The sequence below is a fragment of the Coenobita brevimanus genome, chromosome 70, assembly GCF_032717465.1.
Source record: "Coenobita brevimanus isolate Jiangsu-jjx chromosome 70, ASM3271746v2, whole genome shotgun sequence".
Taxonomy (NCBI): domain Eukaryota; kingdom Metazoa; phylum Arthropoda; class Malacostraca; order Decapoda; family Coenobitidae; genus Coenobita; species Coenobita brevimanus.
The window spans coordinates 48980758-49005971 of NC_137023.1; the positions used below are offsets into that span (position 1 = coordinate 48980758).

The 25214-nt window shown below is 41.8% G+C and overlaps 1 protein-coding gene across 1 annotated transcript in view; it reads right to left on the bottom strand.

Moving 5' to 3' along the window:
- The window catches only part of Ziz (dedicator of cytokinesis protein Ziz), a 251109-nt gene that overhangs the window by 220665 nt on the left and 5230 nt on the right, over positions 1–25214 (bottom strand). Inside the window, exons 2-4 of the mRNA XM_080277570.1 lie at positions 14108–14211; positions 13596–13712; positions 6750–6925 (exon numbers count right to left, since the gene is read on the bottom strand). Of these exons, the coding sequence (XP_080133696.1) occupies positions 6750–6925; positions 13596–13712; positions 14108–14206 (392 nt within the window). The 5' untranslated portion in view covers positions 14207–14211. The remainder of the gene's footprint in view (positions 1–6749; positions 6926–13595; positions 13713–14107; positions 14212–25214) is intronic.

Genomic DNA, 25214 nt, shown 5'->3' on the forward strand with positions numbered 1-25214 from the left:
TACCGGTATATATATAACAAAGTGAACAGTGGAAGCACGTGACAGAAGCTTAATCTCCCTCCAATGGATTAACTCCCAGTATGGGCCTGGATGTTGCCGCTCTTGAGTGTTTTAACTTATTTATTTCTATTAAGAAAATAGCGTATGTTCTACTGATTCCTTCAAATTATATTATAAACGTAATTGTTACATTACTTACCCAACTTAGAACTACCGTGAAAGTCAGTAAAAGTAACTACATTTTTTTCAGCACCACTGTAAAATATGTATGCCACGTTTCTTTATTGATGTACAAGAGCCATATGCATTACAAGTTTACCTTCCTTTGATATGCTAGAATACTTACGTTTATATTGTATTAGTATGTGTGTACCTATCTGTGATGCCTATTACATATATAACAGAATCTATTCATCGCTCGTTTAGGAAGTATGGCATGGCTGCACCCAGCGCCAGACCCCACCCAAACCTTGGTTTTAGATTGGTGAGACTATACTCACACAACATAATACCGAACATCTGGAAGCATGGCATTATCATCACTATCCCAAAACCCAACAAAAACCCCACATTACCCTCCTCACACCGCCCCATCACACTCCTCTGCACCCCCTCTAAAGTCACTGAAACGACTGGTACTACAACTAGTCACACCTCACATTCCCCTAGCCCAGTCACAACATGGCTTTAGGCCACTATACTCCACAAACACCCTTCTTACAGACCTTACACAGAGAGTTTTCGATGGCATGAATTCAGCTAGGCCACCACACAGAACACTCCTAATCACATTAGACATTAGCAAAGCTTTTGATGCCATCTGCTGCCACAATCTCACAAACAAAATACTCAACACAAACATGCACAATAACAGAAAAAGATGGCTGGCAAACTACTTAGCAGGCAGATGTGCACATGTAACATTTGCCGGTCAGTCTTCTAACATCAGAAACTTCACAAACAGCTCCCCCAAGGATCTGTTTTGTCCCCTACACTCTTTAACCTATACATGCATGACATACCCACATCCCACACACCACAGATACACATAGCTTCCTAAGCAGATGATACAGCACTTACATGTGCGCACCAAAACGCAAACACAGCTGCACACATCATTCAACCTTACCTCAACACATTACACGAATAATTCACCACAAACAGGCTCAAAATAGCCCCAGCCAAATCTACAGTGACCCTTCTCACAAACTGGACAGTAGAACACACTCACATCCTGCACCTCACCATAAACAACACTCTCTTCCCACACACACACACACACACACACACACACACACACACACACACACACACACATACACAAAATTCTTGGTGTAACATACATCAGTGTCATTTAAACAACACATCACAAACATTAAAATAAAATTACAAGACTCAATGCTCTGAGGTCACTTGCCCATACAACATTCGGACACAACAAAGAAACCACCACCACAGTATACAAACAATACATACATTCAGTGATGAATTATGCAAGCCCTGCCTGGCCATCTAACCTCACCAAAACACTACAACACTCTACAGACCATACAGAACAAGGCCCTAAGAATAATCACAGGCTGCACAACTACTACACCCACAGACCACCTACATCAAGAAACCAAAGTCATCAAAGTCAAGGATCACCTAGACATGATAGGTATGCAGTTTCTTGCTGCAGCCTCCACAAACCCACAACATCCACTCTATTACATGGCAGCACATCCACCCACACCAAGGAACATCAAAACAACACCCAGCACACGATAACATATACAAATGCTGTCATCTCTCCCCCCTCGCCCACCTCAGACCAGCTTCCAGAAGCATAGCCGCACCCAGATCACTCGCCGCTCCATTCAGTCACTTAAAGACAACACACAGCTGCATGCACAGCCTCCTGACATCCACCCTTCTGAATCCTATCTCCCTCGTGAGGACAGGGTCCACCTGGCCAGGCTGAGATGTGGGCACCATCCAGCCCTCTTAAGCTGCCAGAAGAGGCTGGATGACTCCGTCGCTGATGCCTGTCCAGGAGGCAACACAGCACCCCATACTATTAAGCACATTATGGAAGACTGCATTGCACACAATCACCTACGCCAACAACACAACATACACTCTTTGAGAGCTCTGTGGGAAAGCCCGGTCTCGGCCATGGCCTTCCTAAGGGACTCAGGGCTGTTCGGCCAGACTGCCTTGGGAACAACTACTACTATTACTACTACTACAAATCTGCCATGATGACTAAACAAGATGTCATTCCATCACAACCACGTGAATTGTCAGGCTACTTTTAAAACCCATGTCCTTAAAGGTTTGACTTTCATGGTTGTGGCTACAATAAGACAAAATGATAGTTTCTAAAATCTGCTGGTCGTGGTGTCTGTTTACATTCTGTATTTGTTGTTCTGTTGACAGATGGCAGCACCTATGTTTATGTTCAATATAAATGAAGAACAGAACAAAACACACAACTCCTAAATAAAATGTGGAAATAAAAGAAAAAAGAACTGCAGCAGCAACAACAATAAATAAAACCAAAGGAGCTGCCATCCAAAAGGCAATAGCTCCACATTACATCTACATCATGTTGAAAAGTTTCTTTACTGGTGGTTGGAGTCGAAGTCGGAGTCGTGACTTTTTTACTGACTCCCGACTCCAGCATCACCATAACTGTGTCCGACTCCAACTCCACATCCCTGTCTCTCTGTTGTTGAAAACACTGAAAATGTTCAACAATGGGAGGTGATCAGGAAAAGGTCCTGAGGACTGGTGAAATGGGAGCTCCAACTCTCCCTGTCGTCAGCTTGCCATCCACCTCAGGAGTGCCGGCTGTTCGACTGGTGCTACTGTCTATTAGCGGTATCTATACAGACACACTAAGTGACAAGCTATACTGTTTCCAGGCTTATCCTGAATGGTATGGTATGGTAATCATATAACCAACAAATGGATGCCTGATGGTCTAGCGGATTAACCCTTTATAATTCATTTTTTACAAAAAACGGTATTTTACAGAGCGAAATATTCGTTTGGTCAACTGTTTTTCACAGATACAGATGCCCCCTGATCCACCTGCACAGAAGAGGCAATTCAAAAGTTCATTTGAGCAATTTCATTTTTTGGCTACATTTAAACTGTCTATCTGGGTCTGCTGTCCTCATGGACCATCTTATCTAAAGGGTTAAGGCACTCCTTGGGATATGGCTCATATAGGTATATCTGAGGGATGTCTGGTTTTCTGTTCTCTGTTGTTTACGGGCTCAAGGGCCCTGAATCCTTATGTTGCTGATGGGAAATTGTAAAGCACTGGATGAGGGATCAGTGAATACCACAGCTAGTAGTACAGCAGCATCACGATTTGAGACAAAGGGAAGCAACGATCCTACAAGAACACAGGCATTTAATTTCTCCCATAATCATTCAACCGCACGATAATATCACTCAACTGCACTGGAGAAACTGTGTGGGAAGTGGGAGCATTCAGATACTGGATTTCCAGATGTTTGCGTCTGTTTACAACTCGTATGTTATGCTGTTGTCGGATGCTGATCGGCTGCCTCGACCAGACCCGACCCACGTCCCATACCTGCATGCCACTGCCTGCCTTAGTGTTGTGTGGACTGTCGCTGTGATTAGAAGCATTTATTTACATATTTCCTTACTCCTCATTTCTTGCCAGAACTCGGTGTACACGGTTCCAAGCTAATTTTAGTCACGCCTAAGCACCCCAAAAGTGTTATGTTCCCATGGAAAGAACATAACTGTTAGATGATGTGGCATGTGATGTGGGAGGCTAACATTCAGACATCTAAAACGAGTTGGGTGTGCTTACAATGTGGATAGTTTCTTTGTTGGAGAAAAATATTAATGATGAGGGAGCAGGAAAATTCATGTTATTGCCTTTGGTGCAACGAGTGACTGTGACTGGTCTTTGTTATGAACTGACAGTCTCTGGACACGAAAATTATGTACTTACGGCATGTGAAGAGTCTACATGTTGACCTGTGAAGTTAGGTAAGCTAATTATGTGAGTTCGATTCTTGTGAATTAAACTGTCATACAATTATACTGCTTGTCTGAATTGTTTATTATTCAGGATTACTGCATTCGTGTTAATGGTGGGTAGCCGATTTTTCACAGGTTGATTACAATATTAGAAAATTTTGCCTGGTTGGTATTCAGGGCTTTCAATGTTAAGCTTAGTGCCAGTTTTAGGTTGTTAATATTATAGGGGATCTTGGGGAGGTAAAACCTCTCGGTTGAGTTGGGATGCACTGAAGTGTCCAGTCAGCGAGATCCTATGTAACACACTGAAGCATGTGAACTTTATATAGGTATGCTTTTAAGGAAAAATATGGGGTTAGTGATAAAAAAAATAACTAAAGATGTTCATGATGAGGGAGTAGCAAGTAAAGTTTTCATTTTTAATGCAGCATGTGTGAAATGGGCTTTGTGACAGATAATTGTCATGATGTGATGAGCTCGGGGGCTAGAAAATTCGGCTCTTGCGGTATGTGAAGACATTACTGATGACGTAAGCAGTTAGGTAAGAGGATTGTGTGAGTTCAGTTCTTTTGAATTATACTAACATACAAATTACACTACTTGGCTGACTTGTTCATTATTCAGGATTACTGCATTCGTGTGTATCTGAGAAGTTGTAAGCAATCACTCCACGCTGATGACTTCAGTATATATATTTTTTTCCCTTATTGTTGATGACTAATGATACTTTCAATAGTAGATTCTATCTATCTATCTATCTATTGCCAAACACCTCAATCCCATTTGGGGTGGCCACAAACAAATTGCCTCCAAGTCGCCCTGTCCCCCGCCATTTCACTCCCATGCTCCTAACTCACACACCCCTCTCTCATATACCTCTCCACCCCATCCCTCCATCTCATCCTCGGCCTCCCCCTCCCTCTTCCCCCCTCCACCTCACTCACATACACTCTCTTCGTCAGTCTTTCACCCTCCATCCTCTCCACATGGCCAAACCACCTCAGTGTGTTCCTCATAATGCTTCCTATCACATCCACATCCACACCACAACGCTCCTTTATATCCTCATTTGTCAGCCTGTCTCTCCATGTGACTCCACAGGCTCCTCTTAAATAACTCATTTCCACTGCTCTCACTCTTGACTTGTGTCCTTCCAACAACGTCCAAGCTCCACTTCCATACGTTAGAGTTGGTATCACAATACTGTCATGTAGTAACTTTTTCACATCCATGCTCACTTCCCTGTTTCTTATCACTGCTTTCAAAGAACCAGCAACCTTTCTTCCCTGCTGTACCCTTTCAAGCACTTCACCCTCCAAACCTCCATCCTTACTCATCACACTACCCAAGTACTTAAACGTACTCACATTTTCCAATTCCTCACCATCCAACCTCGCTGTACATTCACTGACTTCACCTCTCTCAAAGACCATCACTTTACTCTTCCCTACATTCACCTTTAGATTCCGTTTCTTACACACTCTCCCAAACTCATCCACCAAGCCTTGCAGGTCCCCTTCGTCTTCACTCAACAACAGAGTATCATCTGCAAATAACAGTACAGGGAGTTTCCAAACACTATCCTCGTAGTTTCACTATTTTTTTTTTTTATAGTGCGCTGAAAGTGATTCCTGGCGAAATATGCGTGATGGTGGGTGACAATTATTTCCATGCTGGTTAGGTCAGAAGTTTCTGCTTAGTTGGTACTGGAGGCTTTCAAGAGGCTTGGTGGCAATCTTTGGTACAGTAGTTAAAATTATGAGGTATTAGGTGGCAAAACTAGTCACTTTGGTTAGGTTGGGATGCACTGATGTGTCCAGTCGGGGAGATCACACAGTACTTAAACATACTGTACTGTCTTGGGTGTCTTAAGGCTCCTAGAACCTAACCCCCTATTTTACATGTAAATATATGTCATGCTTTAGGGCAAAATTGATTCTGCACGAGGTTCTGCATAACCTATCTTGTGTGTAAGAAGACTGTACTGTATTTTATCCATACAAATAAAGTAACATAAAACAGCAGATAAAGTGTGTGAAGGATGGATTCAATACAACGATACCATAAGTGCATGCAATAACAGTAGTCATGAAATTTGTTGTCTACGGGAGACTCTACCCTGACTGACAAGCCAAATGGTTTCTTTTACACCATGAAACCATTTACTGTGCTGGGTGGTAACCATATAACCAAACAATGGCGCCTGGTGGATTAGTGGGTAATTACAGTGCTTCAGTCCAATTGATCCGGTGCAAGTTTATATCTATGGGGTGGTTGGTGTTTATTGCTCATGTAAAGCCATTCAGGGATGAGGCGAGGCTGGTCACTCTGATCTTAAATGTCAGGACCAACTTGCCTAACAGTGAGCTCCTACTCTTCATAGGGCAACCCTGGATTAGATAATGAATGAATAAAATTTGCTGAGTTGTTACTGATCAACCTCAGTCTGTCTGGCCAAGCAGACCCGTTAACTGCAGGCCAGCAATTGCCCCTCCAGAGCAGTCCCGTGCATTGAAATGATGTTCTTTGCTATTGATAAAACCTTGTTATGCAGAGAAAATTATGGAGGTTTGGTTCCTTGATGAATGCCACATTTGCAGGGCTTCACCCAGTCAGCAGGGAAACCATTGCAAGTGCCATGAATGTTATACTGCCAGCTGGTGTATTTAAATGTGTTGGCCTAACCACTTACTGTTACATAAAACATATGCTGAAGATTAAGAACTTAAGCTAGCTACCTTGGAAGGTGAAGATATGATCCAGCATAGGGGAGGTACTTGTGGGTGATGGTGATGAGGTCCTGAGAATAGGTAGCCAAACACTGCTTAACTAGGGGGTTCGTCACCTCTTCCTCCTCCAGATGCACTGCTGCCAATGACTGCAGTGTTCTTGTTACCCGAGGTACAACAGAATGCTGTGTGCAAAAATTTACCTTACAGTAAATAATAATGGAATCCAACCAAAAAGACGCATGATTACAGAAACAAAATTTGAGATACAGGTATACCTCGATATATGATACTCCACATGCAATGCTCCGGATTAATCTATCTATCTATCTATCTATTGCCAGACACCATAATCCCTTAAGGGGTGGCCATTTGACTTTGAGTTATTTGTTTTAAGGGGAGGGGCACTAACCCTCCACCAACCCACTTGTTCACACATAGGGAGCACGTATGGTTTGGTTATACGGTTACCACCCAGCGTTGTAAATGGTTTCTTGGCTTACAGGAAACCATTTGGCTTGTCACTCAATGTATGATGGGGGTAAAAATACCACAATAACCCGCCTAACAATGGCCAAACCCCGATTTAACGATGAGTTTTTATTTTTTTTACTGATTTGATGATATTTTAGACTAAAATTGTGCATTTAGGTTGATTTATAAACTGCTTTTAGACTTAATGTGTTTTAGTCATAGGTGGGGTGAACATTGCCAACGCAAGATCATGCAAGCAGAGTGATAGAAGAGTTCTGGACAAATGTGGAAGCATGCATGGAAAAGTTTGAAAGGAATAAGAGAGTGTTTTTTGATTGGAGATATGAATGGAAAAGTAAGGAATGTGAAGGTGGATGGAGTAGTTGGTGAGAGGGGTGTGCCTGCAAAGATGGATGAGAATGGCGGTGCTTTAGTGGACATTTGTGCCGGGAGGGGGTTGGTGATAGCTAATACCCTCTTCAGGCACAAAATGATCCATAGGTATATGTGGCAAGTGATGAGAAGGGTGGATGGTGAACTGAATGAATGGAAGGCAATGACTGATTATGTGTGTGTGGAGGATAGGATGAGAGGGTGTATAATGGATGCAAAAGTATGTAGAGGCTGGGGGAGAATCAAAGTCCAAAGGAAATGGTGAAATAGAAGAAGGGAAGGATGGGAGGAAGTAGTTCCTATAAGAAGGGTGGAAAAGTTATAAGAGGATGGAAAAAAGGCAGAACATAAGAGGGAAGTGGAAGAGCGATTGGGTAAATATAGATTGGAGCAGATGGGGGACAAGGAAGGTGTGTGCAAGATATTCAAGGAAGAAATCTTGGCAGCGTGTGAGGTGGTGTGTGGGGTGAAGAGGAAACGAAACGGGATGCAGGGACAAGCATGGTGGACATAAGAGGTGAGAGAGGCTGTGGCACAAAAGAAAAAAGAATTTAGTGAGTAGATGAGAAACAGGGGCATCGAAGAAGTTGAGAGACGGAGGAGTGGGCTATATGTAGAGAGGAAGAGTGAGATGAAAAGATTAGTAGAGTAAGAAGAGAGTGGATGAGGAATTTGGAAGGAATTTGTGTGAAAAGTGAAGAGAATGTAAGAAAATGTTCTGGAAAGAGGTAGAGTTAGACAGGGTGGCAATGAAGTTAGTTGGGGAGTGAAAGATAAAAATGGTAAGTTACTAGTGGAGTAGGGAGAAAAAGTGAACAGATGGAGAGAACACTTAAGGAATTGTTGAAAACAGAGAATGAAAGAAATGTCAGTATAAGTGGCTGGAGAATGGCTGGGAGAAGGAGGGAGGTGAGAAGAGAAGAAGAAATCAGTGGGATGGATGTTGTAGAAGCAATGAAGAAAGTTAAAATGGGAAAAGCCCCAGGAATTGATGGAGTGTGTGGTGAAATGCTGAAGTATGGGGGAGAGATAGTAACTGAATGGATGTGGAAGATGTGCAGATTGGCCTGGGAGGAAGGTAGAGTCCCGGAGGATTGGAAGTCAGGTATAATTGTTCTCTTGTACATAGGAAAAGGGGAAAAAGAGGTGTGTGATAATCACAGGGGCAATTGCCTTCTTAGTGTAATAGGAAAAGTATATAGTAGGATACTTACTGACAGAGATAGGGAAATAACAGAGGAATTAGTTGGAGAAGAAAAGGGAGGTTTTAGGAAGGGATGAGGTTGTGTAGATCAGATATTCATTCTCAGATCTTTAGTGGAAAAGTTTCTAGAGAAGGGAAAGAAGTTGTAGGCAGCCTTCATGAATTTGGAGAAAGCATATGATAGGGTGGATAGACAAGGATTGTGGAAAGTATTAAGAATATATGGAGTAGATGGGAAGTTTTTGAAGGCCGTGAAAAGTACAGTAATCACTCTAATATCCGGACGCCCAATAACCGAACATCCCCACTACCCGGACCTAATCGTCCTGGGATCCAACATTCCCAAAATGGTCCGAAAACCCAAAAAAATAAAAAAATAAAACGATTTTTTCCCGTCCGTAATTTGAACTTGCCGCGCGCGCCGCGGGAGAGCATTGTTTTGGCACGCCATTCCTCCGACGTCCGATAGAGCGCCGCTGCATCCTCTCCACTTCCCGCCTGTCTCTCACCGCGAGTGTACGCTCCTCGTAATGGCTGCCCACGTGATCGCTTTTGTGGTGGTGCCCTACCTGCTGCAGGGCCTCCTGCTGCTCTCGGGCCTCCTCTTAGTGTGTGTGATGATGGCCCCACCACCTGAGAAAAGGAAGAGAGTGGTGTTGACTCTGAAAAAGAAGAGGAAGATATTGCAGAAAGTTGATGCGGGTTGGTCTTCTTCATGCATTCTCCGCGAGTACAACCTGGCCCGGTCGACTTTGTTCGATATCAAATGTTCCTGAGACAAACTCATGCAGTACACGGCTGACTTCTCGTCGAGAAGCAAACGCAACGTGGAAAGGAAGGTTATGTTTACCCCCAAGTTTGCAGAAATTGACCGATCCACGTTGATTTGGTATCGACAGCAACGTGCAGCTGGTGTGATGGTACGTGGAACAGAGCTGAAGGCTGCTGCTGAGAAGTTCGCAATGCTTCACGACGCCCTAGACTTCAAGGAATCCGAGGGTTGGCTCTTCACGTTCAAGTTGTGACATGGCCTTACCAACTGTAAAGCACATGGCGAAGCATTGGACGCTAACGAGGATGGAGTTGACGAGTTTCAGCACAAGGTGAAAGACTTGATCAACAGGGAGGGCCTAACTCTCGGTCAAGTCTAAAACGCTGACGAAACTGCCCTATTCTATCGCTCGCTGCCAACGAACACTCTAGCCGAGGAGACGGAGAGCGTGTACCTGGCCGCAAGCTTTCTAAGGAACGGATATCTGCTTTGTGTTGTGCCAGTGCTAACGGCATGCACCGGCTTAAGCCCGTTGTTGTTGGCCGTGCAAAGCAGCCTCGGTGCCTTCGTGGGGTGATGGATGTCCTTCCTGTCGTCTGGTACCATTCTTTGAAGGCATGGTTCACAGCTGTGATCTTCAAAGACTGGTTTCACCGTCACTTCGTCAAGGAGGTCATCCATTACCAGACGAAGACACTGGGAATCCCGCGCGACCAGGTAAAGGCTCTCCTTCTACTCGACAATGCACCTGCCCACCCGTGCGACAAGGACTTGGTTGCTGAAAATGGCCATATGTTTCTGCCACCTAATACGACTGCTCTCATTCAACCAATGGACCATGGAGTGATTGTGGCAACAAAGCACCTATACCGTCGGAAGTTCCTGGACGAGGTGATGGTTGTTCTCGAGGATGAGGACGAGCGCAGGGAAGGACGGGACACATGAGGCAAGCGGACTTTGGAAAACCTTCGCCACTACAACATCAAGTCTGCGCTGTACAACTGGGCTAGTGCATGGAAGGAAGTCCCTGTGAAAACTCTTGAAAATCGTTGGTCTCATCTGCTTCTCGGAACGGATGTGGAGTACGATTTTCTGGGCTTTGACGTGGATGACTTCCATGCACGGCTACGTACGCACGGCAACGATGTTGATGTGGATGATGTTCATGAGTGGTTGGATGACGACGAGGGCGATCCTGGGTATCAGACGTTGTCTGATAATCGAGATCGCGTCTTCGGTTGCTGGTGTCAGTCCCGAACTTGAAGATTCCGACGACGAAGGCGACGATGATGCGGACTCCTCTCAGCAGGACACTACTCCAGCCATCCCCAAGCTGAGCGCACTCCGGGAACATCTAGAGTTCGTCCTAGACTTCCTGGAACACCCGGACTGCGACAGGGAGATGGGGCCCTTGGGACTCGTGGAGGAAGTGCGTGCTTTCAGGCAGCGCATCATCAATCGTCAGAATCGTCGGTCCTTGCATCTGTCAACGATTGACAGTTTTTTCAGGCCCGTGACCCCCGCTGTGTCCAGCCCTGGCTCCACTCCGTTGCCTCCCCAAGACAGGCCCTCATGCTCCGAGCCACAGCCCAGCACATCACTCACGGTGGAGTCACCGCTCGACGCGAGTTTGCGGCTTTCTTCAGAGTCCTCTGCAGTGGGTACGCCATCACCATGACCCAGCAATGCATCCCTTGGTCGCCTGCCAGTGATACTCTCGGACTCTGACAGTGAATAAACAGCAAGAACTTCTCCACTAGACCACACGGGAATTTTGAGTGTTGTGCAGTGAAAAAAACGGTGTGTTGTGTTAAGGTTTTCAAGCTGAGAGAAAAGACTCAGTAGAAAAGAAATTTAACGTAAACAGACTTCTTTGTTTTGGCTTTGGAAAATAAAAAAAAATTGGGAAAAGTTAAAGTGCAACACTAAGTTACAATGGAGCATTTATTTGGACAAAAGTGAACACTGTGAAGAGAACGGACTTCTGTGTGTTATTGACTAAGTTCAGTGCAAGACTTCAGGAAGAGTGTACTGAAGTGCTTCAGGAAATCGTTCTTACTGTCAGAGTCCGAGAGGAGGCGGTTATTCATCGAGGTGGCCAGGGACTTGCTGTAAGTAGCCAGAATGTTTCATACTGTACTTTTTTCCCTATTATACTTACCTCATTTCACTCTTTAATGTCCTTTATTGGTGTGAATAGGGTGTTAGTAGCTATGCATGTGCAGAAGGAATATGTTTTTCTGAGTTAGGCTAGGTTAGGGTCCATAAGTACCAGAATGTTTATTAATGTATGAACATACTTCTAAACCCTCATTTTATGTTTCTTTTGCATTTATTTCAGTCATTTATGTGCCTTACTGGTGTGATTTGGGTCTTAAATAGGTGCTATGCATGTCCAGAGGGAGTTGTATAGGTGTTTCTCTGAGTTAGGGTCCATAAGTACAAGTCCATAAGCTGGGGCCCAATATCCGGACAAAACCAATAACCAGACCTACCTATGGCTCTATTACGTCGGATATTGGAGTGATTACTGTATTTAAAAAAAAAAAACATTTCAAAAAGGCCCACTAAATACGATAATCTGTAAAAAAATAACAAAGGATCCTATCAACACTTCATTCCAATACAAATTTTGGAGATACTGCATCATTAGTGTACATAATAAATAGCAAGAGTTAGGTTGGGTTCCTGTGTTGTTAATGTGTGACTCCCTGGCACTCTCCCCCTGCTCCCCACTCTCAGTGTTGTTGTCACTGCTGAGACACTGCTGCTTCTGCACTTTCTTCTTCAAAATCTAAGTCAAATCCTTTGAAGTTCAAGGTTGCAACAATGGAGTTAACCTTGTCTTCAGAGGTGGATATACTCAGATGTAAGCTGGCCAATCATGGCGAGTTTGGCAGGTGACGTCACCGCACACGACTTTCAAATTGTGTCGCCCAGCCAGCTGACACTTCCTGCGTAAGTTCAAGATATTCCCTGAGCTGATTATGACCTGTCACATCATGCCGACCGTGTATGTACAAAACTGTGTTACTCAACCACGTGTTACTCAAGGATTTACTGACTATTAATGTTGTGATGAGGAAGGATAGATTGAGATGGTGTTGGCATGTTGAAAGGACAGATGACTAATGGGTGAAGAAGGTTAGAGGTGTGAATTTCAGGAGTATGGCTGGGGGGGGGGGGAACTCGGTTGAAGCCATAGAGTGTGACCTCAGGGATAAGGGACTGAATAAAGAGACTGCCAGAGATTGAGCTGCGTGGAGAACCACCATTAGGTGACAACGGCTGATGCATGCAAGCATGCTGAAGCCTTTATGAACAAAATAAAACTAAACAAGACATCCTTCAGGGTAATGAGGTCAGAGACTTTTATTGCTCTGGCTAAAGCCAGGTGAGTTTATTCAACTTAGGAGAGGTCCCTCAAGTTGATGGGGTCAGAGATAACCTCAAAAAACCCTTTCAACTCAAGGATATACATAATAATTTATTATGCTATGGCCAGGTAATTTCAGTCAGCTCTGAAGAGATCCCTTGGATTGATGGAGCTTATTAGTAGGTGTGATTCTTATGCTGTTGTTCCTGACTGGGTTTTGGTTAATTGCACAAGAGAAGATGCCTATGGTTCCATTAATGGTACCAGAGTCTGTCTCTTCAGACTGCTAATACTAGCTGCCCAGAATCTAATGCAGTAACTATACATGTACTTCATGTTCAATAACACTCATGGTACGGCTGCTGAAAGTACCGTACTGGTGTCACTGTCTGAGAAATTGCAGTGAAGGTGTTTTATGAAATATTACAGTGTAGCTATAGTGGTTAATTAAAAGAAAGTCTGTACCTTCAGTGGAATGAGCCATGCAGTCCCAACTAGTGGTTACTGGTACCTGTACTGGAATATAATACATACCCTATAGAGCTACACTGCTTGTACCAGCACACTAGAAATAAATAAAATACAACTTTGTCTGCAACCACAGTGTATGAACCTAAGTTACACATCAATACTTACTGAAATATCATCCGGGGGATACAGTAGTAATTCTCGAAGAGGGTCATTGTTCATCATAACTTTGTTCTTTGAAACATACTCCTCAAAGTCTATGGGATCAGCAAGACGGGGTTTGACCTGAAATCATTTTGTCCATATGTCATTTTTCTCATTTAGGGAGAAAATTCATGACAAAGCACTATACTTCACAGTATCCTTTTAGCAAGGTGTATGCTTCAATACTGATAGATAATCTGCAGTACATACAGTCTTCTTAGCTTTTCTACAGTAGATTTTCAAATTTTTTGTTACAGTACAATGATAAAAATTCTGTTTACAATTCAACTTACATCAACACAAGTATGATACTGAACCCTGGCTATATATTCCATAAACTTTGTTAGCAACATCATTGACAATAGTTAGGAATTATTAAAATTCAGCAGTTTACTACATGCTGAACTATTAAATCATAACAGTACACATCACTTTGTGGTAAGTCACTGTTCAAAATTTATACGGCATTACAATACCTGGGTTGCTGTGGCTTTCACCGCCTGTGACACATTTTCTCGCACCTGTGCTGCCATGCCTGGCTTGCACAGGCCACGTGTGAACTTTCGCTCTGCCATGGTATCTGGAAAAATAATCTCTTTTCAAAAACTAGCTATACGGAGTGCCATGGATAAATTCCTTGGCAGCTGGCTACTTCTGGCATTCTGAAAAGATGAATTTCAATCTATCTGAGCCTTAAAAGATGGAACAAAGTCTTGGAATGAAGTGTCAAGACTAGTCAAGACTAAAGTAGATGATTACAAATACAGTATACTGGCATGTAGCAATAGCATACACAGTGCTTTAAAAATTTTAGATGCATGGAGAAAAGTGGCATTACATGAGGTGATAAAATCTCACTTGCTTATCAACAAACAAACCTAAAACATATAAATGAGCCATTCAAATTTATCCATACAAACCTATTCTAACTTAACCACAAACCAACCTAATTTAATTACTTAACCCCTTAACCGCAAAGCGTCACTTTCGTGACGCTTGGGAGCAAGGGATCATACCGCGGGGCATCGCTTTTGTGATTCTGTGTTATTTTGAATTCACCCGGGCTTCCAAGTGGTGGCTTGTATCATCTATAAGTACTGCCAATGTCCAACACTAATCAGCACTCCTAATCTCATCTGTACTCCCATCCATTGTTGACAATTTAGCCATTTCTCCCCGTTCTTGACTCCCCTCCCTACCCCCCCTCCATTACCCTATCCTCTCGCCTGCCCGGCCGTGCTACACTAAGTAAATCTTCCCTGGAATTTTTCACTGATTTCATCCATTGAAATAAGCCCTATGCCCTATTCTTATACCAAATAATATATACAAGAAAGAAATAAGGTAAGTGAGAGTGCCATACACCTGGAATTGGCTAATTATCACCTGACAACACCTCACGTGCACTCGTTCGCTAATTATTCGCTGTTTATTTCCCCTTGAAATATGCCGTATAATCTATTTTCGTAATAAATATACATATAAGGAGGGAAGGGAGAAGCCTAAGTGATATTTACATTCACCTGGAACTACCTAATTTATAATGTACTGTCTAGATTTCCTGCCAATCATTTCACTGCTATATATTAGCTGCTGTCAAGAGGCTAACATTGGCAGTAATGCATTTCCCTAGGCAGGCCACCACTCCGGCCCACCCTTACCAGTTCACTCTCATCTTCCAATGTGGAGGTACGTCTGTTTGCTCTTGCTAATTTCAGGGACTTTTCACCCCCATGCAAAGGGCCCTGTGACCTTTACCCCCTACTAAACCTCATGTGGAAAGAGGTAAAGGGCTGACAATTGATAAAAGAGTGACTACGATCTTTCTATTGAGTAAAACAGTGCAAGCGGAATTGTAAATAATGTGTAAATAATATGTAAACAGCAAGTGAAAGTAATGAATGTAAATATATGTGAACAGTGGAAAATAGTTTTATGAGTTACTTCAAGTGACAGTACATAACACAGTGTAAATAAAATAGAAATGTAAATGACGTAAATAAAATAGAGAACGTAAATAGAAATGTAAATGAGTACAGTACGGTAGTATTATAAGAATACGAGTATATACCCTAGGAGTATTGAAAGTGAAAGTTTCACTCTAGCATGTCTGAATACTATGAGTTATGAGAGTGAAGGTGAAAGTGACATTCACTCTCAATGCTAGTATACAGGACGAGAAAGTGAATGCTACGTATTTTACTGAAAGAAATTGAATCCCTACAGTGACAATAAACTAATACTACTGAAGGAAATTTATGGATAAAGACTGTAGATATATGAGGCGCTCCGAATAAGAAGGGTGAAACGCGCCAAAATAAAAAACGTCAGAAAATGCAGTCAAACTTCGCTCAACTTCCAATAACCATAACTTCGTTATATACTAAGATAGAACATTGCTTTTAGTCTTAAAATGAGCGTGAATCATTGCCGATCATGACACTGGTATTTTTGTTTCGGTTGAATGTAACTATTAAGAACAGGAAAGAGAAATATTACGTTTTGTTAGCATCATCTGTTATGGTTTTGGAAGTTAGAGGGACGTTTAACTGCATTTTCTGCTTGTAATGTCTAAAGTATTGATGTTCCATCACTATTAATGATAAAAAATAAAAAAAAAAGTAAGAATAACCTCAATAGACTTCCCACAATAGTGAATAATGATGATGAAATAAGAAGGGACATTTGGGCCGACTCACGTCACAAACGCTCCGAGAGCGATCGCTATGAATACGCGCTAAGTACGCGCTGCCAGAACATCATTCTCAATGTCACTAAAGTTTCCTTCTTTCTTGTTGTAATACTTTTAAAAGTATGGCCAAAACTCAAGTCATAATAATAATAATTACTAATAATGACACTACTAGTACTATTACTACTACTACTACTACTAATAATAATACGTGCTTCCCGCCAATATTCATTCTCAACGTCACTTCACTTACGTTTCCTTCTTTCTAATAGTAATACTAATAATTTGGGTAAAAGCTTAAGTAATAATACTACTAATAATGACACTACTAGTACTATTACTACTACTACTACTACTAATAATAATAATGACGCCAAGAGGCAAGACAATCCGCATGTGTTAAGAACCCACTGGTTACTGTTCCAAAGTACTACTGCCTGTCGTAATACACCAATATTATTAATGATACTAATCCAGAAATACTATTATTAATAGTGTCGTAGCTGACTGAACCTACCCACGAGTAATAACACGGAATACACTTTAGTACTGCATGAGTAAACCAGTCTTACAGAAGGCATCAGTAACAATAATAATAACAGCATCATAAACATTATTACCTGTATTATTCTTATTATCATTATTATTATTATTACTCTTACTAGGGCTTGAATATCATTACCTGTATTGTACAGTAATACTAGTAAAATGTTATGGCTGTGATAATACTAATGATAGTAATAATAATAATAATAATAACAATAATAATAATAATAACAGTAAGTATTATTAATAATACAGTAATAGTAAGTACTGCTATTACGATTATTATTATTATAACAATTTAACACTCACCAGTAATGGGTGAAGGCTGAAGTTCATGATTGTGTTATCCATGATGCATAAACAGTTCCAGGTCATCAACAGAAAAGGCATTCCATTAATCCATTCCATAATCCACTATCCCATAGAACGAGTGCTTGCTTAGGGTATGACCTTCATCACCACTCGTATCACTTTCTTCCCGAGGACGTGATGGCCCTTGAACACTTTCCTCATGATCCAGCTGCTTTCCTGACATTTTTGGCACAGTTTGAATGAAGTTGCACTAATATGTCAAGGGAAAAAAACAAAAAAGCTAAGAGCGTCCGTGCTAGCTCCGCAGCCGGGAACAAAACAAAAGGGACTGTCATGGCCGCCCGCATACTGGGCTCCCATTGGCTGCGGGCAGTCACGTGATGGTAAGCGGAGGTTCTCATTGGCTGATACAGCCCCCGCGCCACAGGACGAACGCACACAGGATACCCCGCCACTGTAATCCGGGTGGTTGCCCCAGGGAAGTCCCCAATAAGATAGGCGACTCGGCTCGGCTGGCGCCACTATTCTGACGGTACGAAAAGCCTCTCTTATTGGGATTTTCTCACTCAGCACGGAGTGCCTGCTGCACTGATGGTCGAGAGTATCACTTGGTTTTATGTGATTTTCTACCATATTTCCACTGGGAGAATGGACTTTTGTCCACTTCCACGTAAAAGTAGACACCTCAATACAGTGCTATACCACATAAAACGCACTTTGAGGGGGGTGGCGTGTTTCGCCCTTCTTATACGGAGGGCCTCATATATAAGTGTTATATAGTAATAGAAATATAAAGTGTGAGGGGTTTTATGAATAATAAACGACAGAATACCAACAGCGAACTAGCGCAAGTGGGAAGGTCATACGCACTTGTAATTTTCATTGCTTTCACAGTGGTTTTTATTTGGAGTATGGATTCCAAACTACTTGATAATCATAGAGTAGTGTTTATAGTGTTAATATCTGGCTGTGGTAATCATATTACGGGTTGTCGGGAAGTGTAAAGTGGAGACTTCGTTACCCAACTTCAGAGGTCTCCACAAGTCCTACGGTATTCGACGAAGGCTCAACAAACATCCCAAGAGAAAGCTGAAGGTATGTGCCATATGCATATGTAATTTCAATATTCTAGGGCTAATAACTGATTTTTGGCAAATATTTTTTGAGAGTCTGTCGGAGCCCGAATAACCCCGCTGGAGATGCAAAACATTGGGAAACATGCCCGCGGTGTAAGGGTTAACCAAGCACTGGCTAACCTAACCTAGCAAAGCTAACTTAACCTAAGTAAAACACTACAGTATATACTAAAATTCAAACATTAATACATGGCACTAACATCCTTAAAAAAAAAAAAAAAAAAAAAAAAAAAAAGCTAGCAACTGAACAAGCTGCACCTGATCATCCACTGGCATTCTTGAAATACTGGCCCCAATTTGTCCCATTAACCCCTGCTGGACTGATTCTTTGTGAGGTAGTTTACCCCCCTGAGTCACTGGTATTTAACCAATATAAACTGTACCTCGTACAGGCTTGCAACTTGGCCCGTGCAGATTTTCCTTGTGCCTCACATGAGATCTGATGTTCAGCAAGGATTAAGACTATGACACCTTAGGTAACCTTTAAAATATTGTGAGGGTTAATTTGTTTTACAATATAGCTATAAAGTTAATGGGAACTAACATCTGATGGGCTAATGAATAAGAAATAGAGCCAAACAACAATATTTCACGTGACTGTGCAAGTGTCACGTTTCCTATCACTGTATTCCTTCCCTGCACACTCCCAAAACCAATCATGTTTACAGCCACTCAGCTCTCTCTATTCCCATTCATCAGGCTTTCAAAACATTCTTTCCATCTGATCCTTACTTCATCCCCATGAGTTAATAATCTACCACTTACATCCTTCACACTTTCACATTTCTTTCCGCTGTCACTTCTACATTTGCACACCTTTTTCCTGAATAACTTTCTATTGTCAGAGTAATTTGCACTCATTTTTCTTCCTAGATCATCATTTACCTCCTTTTTCCTCTTCACTACCCTTTACGTGCTTCTTGCTCTCAATATATCCAGTTCTTATTTCAACTGAACCCTGTCCTGTAACCACTCTAGCCACTTCTTCTTTCCTCCACTGCTCTCTTAACCTCTTCATCCCACCATGCCGTGCCTTTCTTCTTTGCTGTTACTCTTGCCATACCACACACTGTTGTAGCAGTCCTAACTAAGCAATTGCTATATGCATTCCACAGGCTGTCCAGATCTAATTCATTCCAATTCACTGATTCTAACTCCTCCCCTACTTTGGTCCTGTATTCATCTGCCATTTCTTTGATCCTATGCAGCTCAACTTTCAGTCTTTCTCCCTGACTGCTCCTCTCTCTCCTAGTCCAACTCACTCCCCTCAGCTTGATTTTGCATATCACGATCACATGATCTGACAGACCTCCATGTTGTCCTCTCACAGCCCCCATATCAGCAACCATTCCCAGCATCAATCTCTCTACATGCACATAATCAATCAGGATCCTTTCAACACCAAATACTCATACATTGTTATACTGGCTTGCTGAACTGGTGGGCTGAAAGGGAGGTACTGATAATAGTTAGGCTGGTTATGAGTGAACAACATAATGGTGAGGTAGTGGTGGCAGTGCTACAGTGAATGTCATTACATACTGATTGTTAAAAAAGTCTGAGTTCTACTAGGGCAGCTGAAGGCTCCTACAACACAAGCAGCTGGTTGTGACACCCATGGTCTCTCAATAGCTTTTGTTGATGAAGTAGTGCATTCCAGTACTTTGGTTAATTTTTCTTTCTATAACTCCAAAATCCATTACTAATGGCTGTATGCTTGAACAAAAATTGCGGCATTCCACATTTGTGCAATCAGAACACTCCACAAGTGCATTCCACACAGTTTATCCATACACTTAGCCACAACTGTGGAACAAGGTGATAATGATAAATATGATGGTATGGGAAAAGTGGTTCTAGAGTACCAGGTACAGTAAATTATTATACAGTACTATATGTAATTGAAAATGATTTTGAAGATACGTTCTTAAGCTTCACACTTTTCCCAATATGTGGGATGACAGACCAATGCCATCGTAGAATGCCATTTTTGGCCCTCATCAGTGCTGATTTAATCAATCCTAACCTAAATTTTTGTAACAACCCAACCTAATTTATCCTAACCTAATGTAACCAAACCAAACCTATTTTATGCTAACCTAACCAAATTTTCTTAAGCAACCTATCTCATATACAATCGTATTTTCCTTGTTTGTTGATGGATCCTCTCCATACTCAAAAATGTACTTCTATACACCTTTATAATGTCGCTGAATCAATTCAAAGGTAGGTGAAAAACTTTTGCTAATATTTAAGAGGTGGTTCTATATCTCCTTGATGTTCACCAATTCTTTTACCTTAGAACACAGAAAAGAACCACATAAACCTACCCTAACTCACCTAAAGTACAGTTGCAAAAAATGCCATTTTAGACAACACGTCATCAGGAAATTTCCTTTTGACAGTCCGTAGATCTCACTTTCTTTTTTTCCAATATAAGAAGTTGTCACAGCTGAACATTAACTGCAGTACAAAACTTTTTAATCTGATCTTCACCCATGGAGGGGGAGCAAACGAGCACACAAGGCTGATGTCGACCAATCAGACTGACACATGGAAGTTGATGAAAATGCAACTTTTGGGTCACAGGACACTTAACTTGGGCAGTCAGATCACACTTGCATAAGTAGCCACACCTCCTGAACTTTGAATATGAAATACAATAAGTTCAAAAATGGCTGGCAGATGTTGCAGCTGTTCTTATTTTTTATTTATCTTTTTTTTTTTTCATACAAGGAGGAAGGAACCAAAGGCCAGGGGCCTGCAAACTGCTCCCTCCAAGAAAAAAACAAAAACAAGATAACAAAGAGCTAAAATCAAGATCCATTCATTTTGAGATGCCAGGACACACTGCAGCTGAAAGACTGGAGATCTTAGGCAATAGGAAAAACAGAGAGAGACACTTCCAGAGTTGACCTGTTGCATATATGAAGGACTGGGAGTAGAAGTTAACCCTTGCATTAGAGAGCTGGACAGAAAAAGGATGAGAGTTTGTTGTCAGATGGGTGCTACGTGCACGCCGTAATGGTGAAGGGATGCAAGCAGACACCTCAGAGGAGCAGTGACCATTCATGTAGCGAGAGAAAAAGGATAAAGATGCAACAGTCCGGCGAAGAGACAGAGGTTTAAGGGAGCCAGTAAGAGGAGGAGAGTTAATGAGATGAAACGCCTTTGACTCGAACCTGTTGAGAAGAGCTGTGTGTGGGGAGCCTCCCCACACATGAGAATTGCACTGTAATCTACACAGGGGTGGATAAAACCCATGTATAAAGTCAACAACTGTCTACAGGCAAAGAAGGTACGGAATAGGCTTAACACATCCAATCTCTCGGAAGCAGATATTACAAGAGGTAATATGTTCTTTCCAACATAAATCAAGAGAGAATCAAGCCCCAAGTATGTTTAAAGATGATGGAGGATTGAATTGGATATTGTTGAAATTAGAGGATACTTCTGTGGAAGATTCTGTTGGGATGAAAGATGTAAGAACTGGGTTTCTGATGCAATAAAAACAACAAGATTACTTTTAACCCAGTCAGAGCTGATTATGAACCAAGTCAGACATAGGTGTGTCATAGCCTCATCCCTTGTCTGTTGAAGCAACTGCTAAGATGGATGCTGCAGGAAGCAAATGGAAAGGTGAAGGGTGGAGTCATCAGCGTATAAATGGACAGGATTAGATGTACACCTTAGGAGGACATTGATGAATAAAAGGAAGACAGTTGGTGATAGGTCAGAACCCTGAGGAACACCAGTATTGACAGCTCTGGGAAAAGAAAGGTGGCCCTCTACAACAGTAGCTACAGAACAACCAGAAAGGAAACCAGAGATGAAGGCACAGATAGAAGGATAGAAACCGTAAGAGGGTTCTTTGGAAATTAAAGATTTATGCTAGACTCAATCAAAAACCTTTGAGATGTCCAGTGCAATGACAAAGTTTTTGCCAAAGTCCCAAAAGGGGGATGACCAGGAGTCTGAAAGGTACAGCAGGTTAGATCATCAGTGAAGCATCCCTGACGGAACCGATACTGATGATCAGAAAGAAGGTTGTGGTAGGAAAGATGCTTTAAACATTTTTTGTTAAGAACAGACTCAAAAACTCTTGAAATACAGGATGTTAAAGCACTTGGGCGATAGTTAGAGGGCTGGGAATGGTCACTCTTCTTTGGGACAGGCTGAAAGAGAGCAAGCTTCCAGCAAGAGGGACAGGTACAAGTTGACAGATAAAGACAAAAGAGTTTACCTAGGCAGGGAGTAAGCACAGCAGCACAGTTCTTGAGGACAACAGGTGGGACCCCATCAGGCCCATATGCCTTGTTAGTACTGAGGCCAGTGATGGCAGAAAATACATAAACTGAAGATATTTTAATGTCGGCCACGAGGAAGTCGGAGGGAGGAAGTGATGGAGAGACAGCATTGGAATCATCTAAACTGGAACTGGAGGAGAAAGTTTGAGCAAGGAGTTCTGCTTTATCAGCAGAAGAAATAGCTAAAAAGCCATTAGAGTGGAAAAGACACAGGATGGATGATGAAGTAAAGTTATTAGAAAGGTTTCTGGCAAGGGGCTAGAACAAGCAGAAAGAATTTGAGTTGGAGAGTTTAGAGCATTCAGTACGAATTAAATTACAGTGGTTCCTCATTATCGCTGCTTGGATGTTCCACCAAAACTGCGCGAAATGTGAAACATCGAAGTGTGAAGTTAAGAATCAATGGGAAACATAGAAGGGCGTTCCAGTGGGACACGTACCTACCCTATCAGAAAGCACCATAACACCAACAGAAATAACTATAACACAAAATAAGCCCTACCCAAAATTAAATGAAGAGTGATTACTAGTGCTAAAACATCATAACACAATAACATGTACCTGAAAAGACATTAAAACTGTTATAAAGAGCTGCAACACCAAAAATCATTACCAGAAATGAAGTGAAGACTGGCTTGAGTTGCAAGTGAAGGTGTGTTTACTGTTGAGGGTGGATAGGCTGGTTCCCATGTTGAGCATTTGTCAAGAGATCACTGCTCTTCAAATACATAATGATCTTGTCCCTTGGTATCTTCTCAAATATCTTTAGCATGTGGAAAGTGAGGACCACAACTCCCGATGTCACTAACCAAGAAAAAACTGCCACTTTTCACCATATTATTTAAAGTTTCAACATCAAAGTCTGTAAACTTAACCACGGTAATTTTATGTGCCCTCTTTGTCACTAAAAGGAAGAGAGAAATTATAACAACATTATTTTACTCACTGCTACAAGGACGAGCAGCTGTAATAATAGTCAAATAGAATTACAAATTGGTGGGCTGAGTCTATCATCTCGGTCGTGGGACTGTTTTTATTCTTTCCTTCCTTAAATATCGATAAGCTTTATTTTACATCCATTTCATGTATTTGTCCATCAAAACAAACACAAATAGTGTTATGAGAAACATGTAACGATTCTTCGTTAAGAAATAATAGCACGACACGGCTGAAGATCGTACGTACCGTACATTACGATCACAATAACAAACTTACGTGTGTCTACTTCTCCTATGACCTTTTTGCCTTGTTCATCTACAACTTATTTATCAATGAAATATAACAAGGATTGAGTCATATTGTTGCAAATGTTGTGGCTGTTTTGCAGAAAAAAGAACAATCAGAGAATAGTAGGTCACACTAACCACATAAATAATCCTGTGTGACGTAATGCAAGTGATTCGCGAATAATTTTGACTTAAAATTCAGCTACAGCTGTATCCATGGAGATGAATCATTATGTTTATTCAGTAGATTAGTGGTTATGTATCAAATAACCAAGGGACTTGGTGAGGTTAGATTGTGAAAACGATTCACAATGAATGATGTCCTAATATTCAGCTCTAGCTGTGCCGATTGGTAACCATTCCTTATGGCACTCATTCACTGCAGTAGAGTACATGTATAACAGGGAAACCTCCTTAAGGCGTACTGTACGGGGAACTGTCCATGTTTTGATGGGGAAATGCGGGACGCATTGAGGTTACTGTATACAGTATTATGCAGGCAATTATTGATTAATTTTTCCAAAACCTAGCTATAGTTGTGCCTCACGGTAATAATATGGTAACATATTCATACGGCAAATTAGAATACATGTGTAGAATACCAGGAAACAACAAAAAAAATGTATCTAAAGAGTATCGTCCATAACCTAACCAAACCAGTCTTTGACAGGGAAACGACCAGCCAAGGTCATGCAAGCGATCGACGATTGTCCTAAGTTCAGTTATGTCCATGTTCCATGGTAATAATTCTTTGCCATAATCATGTAGACATTTAAGTACAGTACGGTATATGAAGAAAATTACCGGGAAACATCTTGCAAGCATGAAAAGTGGGGAACCGACCATAATCTTACCTAACCAAACCAGTTTTGACGAGGAAACTACAGACTGAAAGACACGTCAGTGTGAAGTTGTGAAGGGATTCCTAATGAATTTTGTTATTATTTTCGGCACTAGCTCTGCCGCGTGGTAACCATTATTTATCATATGCATTCAGTAAAGCACATACATACAAAACACCAGGAAAACGTCTTAAAACATACATCACACGGGACTGTCTAGGTTTTGACGGGGAAATGACTACAGACAGCATAAATCAAAAGAGTAATGACGTGACATGGATGACGGAAAATCTATCTATCTATCTATTGCCAGATGCCATAATCCCGTAAGGGGTGGTCATTTGACTTTGAGTTATTTATTTTACGGGGAGGGGCACTAATCCTCCACCAACCCACTTGCTGACATGTAGGGAGCACGTATGGTCTGGTTATATGGTTACCACCCAGCGTTGTAAATAGTTTCTTGGCTTACATGAAACCATTTGGCTTGTCACTTGATGTAAAGCCACCTGTAAGGGAAAG